General features: G+C 29.6%; 1 protein-coding gene and 1 long non-coding RNA gene across 2 annotated transcripts; one reads left to right on the top strand and one right to left on the bottom strand.

Annotated features, from left to right (window-relative positions):
* Window positions 1-492: 492 nt before the first annotated feature.
* Not10 (CCR4-NOT transcription complex subunit 10) lies at window positions 493-3,289 on the bottom strand. Its single transcript, XM_074128762.1, has one exon. It carries the CDS (start codon window positions 3,088-3,090, stop codon window positions 1,216-1,218), a length of 1,875 nt encoding a protein of 624 aa, XP_073984863.1. The 5' UTR covers window positions 3,091-3,289; the 3' UTR covers window positions 493-1,215.
* A 12-nt stretch (window positions 3,290-3,301) lies between these two features.
* LOC141454497 (uncharacterized) lies at window positions 3,302-7,982 on the top strand. The gene is made up of 4 exons (XR_012458747.1): window positions 3,302-3,603; window positions 3,786-3,971; window positions 5,285-5,385; window positions 7,889-7,982. It is a non-coding gene; the product is annotated as an uncharacterized lncRNA (long non-coding RNA).
* Window positions 7,983-8,573: the final 591 nt, after the last annotated feature.

The following is an 8,573-nucleotide window of genomic DNA, read 5'->3' as shown; positions in this document are numbered from 1 at the left end:
ATTTTTTATTGATTATTTATTACCAACAATTGATATCCTAGTCTCTTATCGTTAAGAAACAGTCTGTAACTGGAGGAAATTCTGGAATGAAATATGAAACATATGCATTATATATGCTATAAAGGTCGCCAACGACTTCCATCTCAGAATTTTTATAAACAATTTGGTATCCGAATAAGATTTAATTAATAGTAAAAATTATTATTTTATGTGACGTTATGCTTATTTTAAAATCAAAATTTGTCGCAGTTATCTAGTATGCTAAAAAAATTGCTTTATCGAATTTCTGGACTTATATTCCTTTCCTTAATTCCAAAAAATTGTAGTTTTCAAAACTATAATTGAATGTAACTACATAAAACGAATGAGACATCTAGATTAATGGGGTTCAAAGGTGTGGATGAAACTAAATACTTGAATATAGAGATTTAAAAAACGATAATCTTAAAATTGTAATATAATTTAAGGTATGAAAAAAGGAATGATGCTAAGTAATAATGAGAACCTCAGAATTTTTTTTATTGCTTTCCTTCTTTTATTCTTGCATGTAAATCAGAAAGAAATGTACTAATTATTTCTTTATATAATAAACAAACATTTACATAGAGCTTTTTCTGATTAATATCGTACAATTTTTTAGAAAAACAACACAAATGAAGATTTTCTTAAGCAAATAATGGACCAAACTGTTCTTATACTTGTTCAATTTTAAAAAGCAAATACATAAATTTAGGAATTATAAGTTATTTATTTCCAAAAATATCTTAGCAAAAAAATTATTCAATTTCTGCATCCCTTCAATTGGAAAAATCTTAAAGTGTGACGGAGAGTTAGAATAGTATTCATTAAATTACAACTGTACACATTGATATCTACATAAATATATTATAATAATAATAACTTATTCTATTGGTAAAAGAATTATTTATTGTTAGACAATGATATATAAATAAATTATTAAATAATTTTTAATTGAGAAATTTATCTAATTATTGACATAGATTTATTTATTTTGGCGTGCTCAAGAAATTGGCTTTCAATATCTTATAGTCTATCAAATAAATATTAGTTTTTATAAATTTAGATTACTTTTTTCGTATTATCAAGTAATTTTTAAATTATAACAATAACAATGAAATGAAATGATTAAATTAAAAATAAGGTGCTAAATCCTCCTATTAAACTGATAGAATAAAAAAATTACAATTACCTGATTCACTTCACAGATGATGGAAAAACATGGGGACAATTTTGTTTAATAATAGTTCTTGTAATATCAATTCTTCCTAGAACAAGTTCGATATAAAGTGCTAAAGCGATGACATGAATTGGAACTTCTCCTTTTTGACCTTTTGACACCCAAACATGTTTGAGAAGTTCTGAAGCCCGGTGGATATCTCCTTGAATTGCCAAGACTACTGCCAAGTTATAATAAAGAGTAGCCTGAGCAGTGATAGTAGTTTTTGGAGCCCAAGATGTATGTAAAACTTCGCCAGTAGGATCACAATCCTTATAGTGTACTGGATTCAATACTTCCACCGCTTCTTGTATTCTATCCAACATTACAAGCGCTTCTGCAAGATAAAGTCGTGATAAATATTTATACATAGGTGTTGCCGACGTTTCCTCATATAACATATTGGAATACTTGTATGCCATTACTGGATTCCCAAGAGTTAAATTTATGTAGGACAAAACTGAAAGTATGGCATGTCTTAGTTTGTCCGACTTAGATGATACTAAAGCAAGAGCGTTCCGAGCACATATCATTGCGAATTCTAAATTAGGCACTGGTACAGCATAAGACTGAGGTTCTGTATTGTACATAGTATCTTGATACAATTTATTGTTCAAAACAATTTTTTTCGCACTACCTACTCCCACCAGTCCTGTTACTAGTTCTTTTCTTTTTGCTAAAAAATTGAAAGCCTCTTCATTGCCAGATTTGTAAAACATTATGCAAGATTCTGCTAGACGCAACCACGCAAGAGGAGATTTATGCATACCCTGCACGGCTTCAGTTAAACAGTCGAAAGCTTGACAAGCTCTACCTGTATAAAGAAGAGCGATTCCTTTGTTATACATTAATTTTGGAAGTACTTCTGGTTCAAACAAACTCGGACGACATTCCTTCACGCCGGATGATTGTCTCTGGTATTTTTCAACAGCACTTCTGTAAACACTAAACGCTTTGCTCATAAAAAATAAACAGAGGCTTGGTTTTTGCAGATAATGGTAGATAACTGCAATATTATTAAAATAAACTAAAGTTCTTGCCTCACCTAACTGGGAAAATGATTTAATGTCTTCTTGAAGTACAATCAAAGTGTCTAAGGCTGCCTTGTACCTTAGTCTCAACAATGATAACTTAGCTTTAAGTAAAATTGTGGTAAAAACTTGTGACCCTAGGGAATATATTGTTTCTAAATCTTTTTGGCACGCTTCGTAAGATTTATTAAGAAGATTGCAAGTGGCCCTGTAATGAAGAAGTTTAAGTTTAAATTGATCTGTTGCAGCATCATCGCTGACCCCTTGTTTATCATCTTTCTCTAATTTTACCATGTTGGTATTGTAGGATGTATAAACAAACTGATTTTCTATGAAGGAAATGTGACTAAGTGCACTATCAATTTGGCCACATTGTATGTTCAATTCTAGAAGCAACAGGCAAACTTTGTGTGCAAGACTCTCTTCCATTGGCTGTATTAATGTGAACACTTTATTAATTATATTGAGGGCACTATCATGTTGTTTAAGATAATAGTAGACAATTCCGTAGTTATAATAGAGTACACATAACTCTATTTCATTTGGTGGCTCATCTTCTGAAATCTTTATTTGAAACTGATTACATAGATTACATAACGCTTTAGAAAAGACGTCAATATTCTTATGTCCCGCTGCATAGAGGTCCACAACAGCTTTGTTATGAAAGACTTTAAAATCTCCAGGTTTATGTACCATAAGTAGACTTAACGCCTGTTGGCACGCTGCGTACTTTTTATTGCAAAACTCATAATGTGCTGTGCTTACCAATTTTTGTTCATCATTTAAACAGTTGAAAGGATAATCAGAAGTGATGCAAGGCATTTTATTATTGCGAACTGCACAAAAAAAACTAATTTCCTGCACTCATATATTAGTCCTGCTTTCTAAATTCACTTAATTTTACCAAAATATTCAAGAAAAAGTCTCTAAGCTCCCAACTTACGAATACTTAGCGTTAGACAATATATGCAATAACTATAACAACTAATAGCCTCCCATTACAGGTTATGCATGCTTTCATTGCTAGTTGAAAATGTATATATGAACATAGATGCTAAAATATTTCTTAAAATATTTATTTATACAGATTCTGAAATATTCCTTAAATTTATGGGAATATGCGCTACCAGTTTATTTTTTACAGATTGCTGATCTTAAGTTTCTTATTTAGTGTATTCACGTTGGTCACAGAGATGTTAACTAATTGGAAGTTTGAGTTTTTGAAATTCCGTATTTTTTTAATATTTTATCGATTTTAAAACGCAAATCTAATTGTACACAATTTTTTTGTGTTTTCAAAATAATCTTTTCATTCCCATTTCTCACACACGACTAGTAAGTGGGCATATTATTTTAGTAAATAGTAATGTATGCATCTTGTAGGTGTAGAGGAAAGTTGTGTTTGAGTGTATAAAATTTCACCGTTATTCAATTTTTATCAAAAAAAATTGTTTATAAGTTATAAGATTAATTATTTATTGTAATTCACAATTCTCGGGATGGTTATTTTTTTTCAGATATCTAACTTATTCTGTAAACGTTGGCTGGGACAGTATAATTGACCCACAACTACAGTCTGGCTTCAGCGCACCCCCCAAATTATCATGTTTGGTAGTTAAACCGAAGCTTGGAATTCTATACTTGAGTACAACAGATGCATTAGAAACAGTTTATGAAAAAGAACACTTATTATTTAAAGAAAGGTAATTTCTATTCATTATATAGAAAATCTTGCTAAAATTGCGAAGAGAGGGACAATAATTCTTGATTTGAAAGAATGTAAGACAGAAAATGTTAATTATAATGTTAATGTTGAATGTCTAGTTATTATTAAACTAATATTTTTAGCGAAGGAGTTTATGTTAAGAACAAAACATATTTTCTGAGTGTCTAATCGAAAGTTCTTAATATTAAATGGGAATTTGTACTAAAATTTGAGTTTAGCAGGTCATAATAAGTTTTTATTATTAGTTCTCTCTTTCTGCTGAAAAAAAATCAGAGTTCTGCCAAGAATGTGGCAAGCCCGGAAGTACGGATGTTACATTACTTACTCTTACTTCAGATTCCTTTGAATCTATTTTCCTTGTAATTTGAAAAAAGTGAGAAACAACCGAAACATTACGACAAAAAAATTAATCGTGTCTTCCTTATGTGCAAATGTTTTTACACCGCATGTGCGGTTTATAAGGTGCACAACGTATTGTGGTGGAGTTTATTTGTTGGGTTCGATAAGGCCAAATGTTGGCGTACATCTATTTACCTACGTATTTAGCTTAAGGAAATACTATACAATATCGAAATATTTGATATTTAAGAAAAAGAAGTGAATATCAAGAACTCTAGGCACCTGGCTGAATACAGAGGCGTAACTAAGGTGTGACAGGAGCCTTTTCTTGCAAAAAAAAAAAAGTAAAAAATACGTTTTTATAGTTCCAGTAAATTCAGAAATAGCGGAAGGAAATTGAAAAACCCTTCACAAAAAATAACAAAAAGGACACATCTCACGTCCGAATAGTTTTCAAGCCAAGGGATGTTACTTAAGATTCAGTCTGTACGTATCCAAACCTTTTAGGGCAGCCTGACTATCAGAAAAGATGGCTATTCTTTTCTTCTACTTACCATAAAAACTAATCCTAGAGAAATGGCGATGCTGACGACAGCACGATTCTGATAATCCTACTCTGCACCGGCTCTGGAGCCCTCAGTATAGGTCACGATATCATTTCGGTTAGACAAATCAGAGTAAAATTAAAATCAAAGTTTGAAATCGTTTCTCTAAATTTATTATACGAATGGTTAAGACGACTATTCTAAAACTATGAACTAATATAATTAAAATGAATTCTAAATTTCAAAATTTAATTTGTTGCTAATCATTCAGTTTTATTTTTTCTTTCTGTCAGTGCAATTCAAAACGAAAATGTGAATCAAATTATGAAACATTATAGAAAATTAGTGATAGTTATACTTTTATAGTAAATAAATCGAAGTTGCAGGTTTGTTTATTTGTTTGCAGTGAAGCAGAATGTGATTAAAATGAAGGCAAGTTGTAGGTAGAAACATTGCTCATTGGAGGGTTGATATTGATTAGACTTAAAGAAGGGACCATTTAGCTTGGTTAGTGCACATTAAATTTCAATATCATATGCAGCTAATTATTTATTGTTTAGTGATGTAAAATTTTTTTGTTTTTCCAAATTTATAATCTTTTTTGTTTACGATTTATACATTATATAAAAAGAACAATCCAAAATTTTAGATATTTTCAATTTTGTGGTTTTTTCATATCGTATTTCTTACATTTCTGATAGGTACCTACTTATATAGTAGTTTCACAGCAAATATTAGCATTCTAAATCTGATTTTAATATTGCTGATTAAGATTTTTGACTCTTTTTCTTTTTGAAAGGTCAAATTTTTCAAAAATTATGAGTTATTTATTTTATGGCTATCGTCTAGTTCACTATAACATCATTTAATAAATAATTATTTCTAGAAAGCTTTAATTTGAATTATATTTTCAGTACTATGATACTTTAGTACCTGATTATATGTGACAAAAGATCAATAAGATGGAAATTGAAGGTGATGGGAGGAATTGCCATAAATTGTAAGCAACTCACTGAGCAAATAACGTGCAAAGATAATGCCTTTTTAAAAATATCTAAAAATTTTAATGCCTTGCGACAGGGGTGTAAGTGAAAATGCAGGGAAACCAATAACATTCTAAATTCTTTGCAAGTATTTAGGAATGCATTTCCAATAATGCTAATGCTAATTTTTTGTTTTTCGAAAAAGAAGGTTTCCTATTATTTTTTTATTATGAATTGTTGGACATTTTGATATTTGCCTAACTTATAGCGTTTTAAAATGTTAATTTTTTTAAAAGACGTCACAAAATATAGTTTTGGATAAAAAAAATCTTGGACTGAACTTCAAATCATTTATTTTTCCGCCACTTCCATAATAATGTAATAAAAGCTACTGCTGGTTTGAGGAAAATCGTTTAAAAGGAAATACGACTTTTCTCAATAACTTTTGAAGTTTTTTTTTTGTAACAATAACTATCTACAGAAAAAGATCCTCATATTTCTGCAACAAAACACATGATGTCAGTATTTATTTTTTAAAAAAAAGGCGTATGGGTGTTCATAAAAGATTTTTTGAAATGTAAACTATTTTTATGTTTAATTTAATGAACTCAAGCTTATAAAAATAAAAACTAAATATGAACTTCATAAAAGTAAAATTTGTCCATAATTTAAAGAGGACATTACCAGAATAAAAGATGTTTCCTATTATATGAGATGTAGAAGCACCCACCTGTTTTGAGCATTGCGGTTCAATAGGCTGGCTTGACACTGTTTTCTTCTTTACAATAAATCATTGCTTTATTGTAACCAAAACAACTGTTATAAAAATAACCATTTTTTTTTTTTAATATAAGTGCAAATTAAGTTATTATTTTGATATTATTCAAATTTATTTTATCTATTTATTCTCTAAAATGTACAAGAAATATTATTGAGTCGAACTTTTCTAATAAATGACCAACTTTGCTATTGAAAAATCTGGATTATTCTGCTAGTCAACTTCAATATTCATTAGATAAAATCATAATCTTTTTGTATTTCACTCGTTAAGTTCTAATATTCAGATTGTTATTTAATTTTCTATTAGAAGCTATGCAAAGCTTTTATTCAAAAATTTGCACCTGTATAACATTTATATTTTAAAAATAATGGGTCTAGCTGATGCCTAACATCATTTCAAAGCACTTAACAAGCGTATCATAGAAGATATTACACTTTCTACTATTGGAAGAATAATTTTTCGAGTTGAACTTATATTAGTTTCATTCGTTAAGAAGGTTAGGTAGAATTATAAAGTATGGCGACTGGTGAAGTAGGAATCTGATGAAGAAACAACTCTAATGGTATTTATTTGAATCAACGTTGTGTTGATCATTTTCAATTTAATGAATGAAGAAGCGCTAGAGATATTTCAGTCACTCAACTTGGAGTTTAAACGTTCAGTTCGAAAGTCACCTTTGTGGGTGTCCCTGTGTAATTAATAAGTAGATATATAACTTTATAGGAATATACTTCAATATTTAGACGTACGACTTTTTTAGGGAAATATTAATTAGTCTGAATGTCCTTTATGATATAGGTATGCTTTTGTAAGTTGCCTCTCACTACAGGGAATTTTAGTTGAATTAATTGATAATTTATTCAAATAATACAGTTCTTAAAGAAAACCTAATTTATTTTCACATTTATAATAATTTTTTACTTACCATATTTGAATCAACTCGGCAGGCCATAGAAATGTATTTTTAAAGAAATTGGTTTATATTTATTATAAGTAAAATCTTACCTTTGTCCTATCTTTCTAAATATTTCTTTTAAATCATTCAAGTTTGAACGTGAAATTTAATTTGGAAAAATACATTTAATTTAAAAAAAAAATACGTTGAAGTGAAAAGATTATTGGAAATAAATTTTTCTTTAATTTAAGCGAAATCAATAGATTGAATGTTCAATTGACTGAACAACATTTAATTTATGTATTCAATTATTTAGTCAAAAATTATAAACTAACTTCTCAAATTTTGCAGGTGTCGAGAGAAGTGATTGTTCGACCGGAATTCTACCCCCTTCCATCATCTATAAGGGGGAACAGCAATCAATGTCTCGCCTCTGTCTCTACTGGTAAGATTTTATGTTCCTAAACTAATGTTCCTCAGATTCTAGTATGTTTTCAATAAATTTGAATCTCTCAAATTAGGTAGGCCATTTACACACTTTATGTTCATCGTTTCGGACGTTTTTCTCCCCTTCTTCCATCTTCACTAACACCACAAACCAATTACAGAAAGGACAGCAGAGGTGTCCAAAACTTCCAAATATTAAAGAAGTTTTAAAAAGTTCTAAGCTTAAAGTTTCCGATCTCTGATCATCCTTTAACAAAATAAATAAATAAATAAAAATCGCGAAATAAAAATGAAAGGTATTTATTTAGCAACCAGGAAAATACTAAAAACGTGTGAAGATGGTGGTTAAAGCTAGTTTCAAGAAAGCTGCACTTCTACAAGGACAGAGAACCTTGTATTAGAAGCGCCGGTGGTACCAAATGGAGCCTAAAGTGTGAATTTTCTGCCACTTTTCGTTAATACTCCAGAATTTGTATTTCTGGCGAAAACTCTACTCAATACTCGAAACATAAAAAATATATACATACTCGTATATATGTCCGATTTTTTATAAATTACTTACAACTTGGTGCTCTAAGTCCTTAGAGTA

This window comes from Rhodnius prolixus, unplaced genomic scaffold (genome assembly GCF_049639745.1).
Source record: "Rhodnius prolixus isolate KJV_2025 unplaced genomic scaffold, Rpr scaffold_9, whole genome shotgun sequence".
NCBI classification, from domain to species: Eukaryota; Metazoa; Arthropoda; class Insecta; order Hemiptera; family Reduviidae; genus Rhodnius; species Rhodnius prolixus.
The sequence above is the reverse complement of the archived record's forward strand: the minus strand, read 5'-3'. Positions and strand labels throughout refer to the sequence as shown.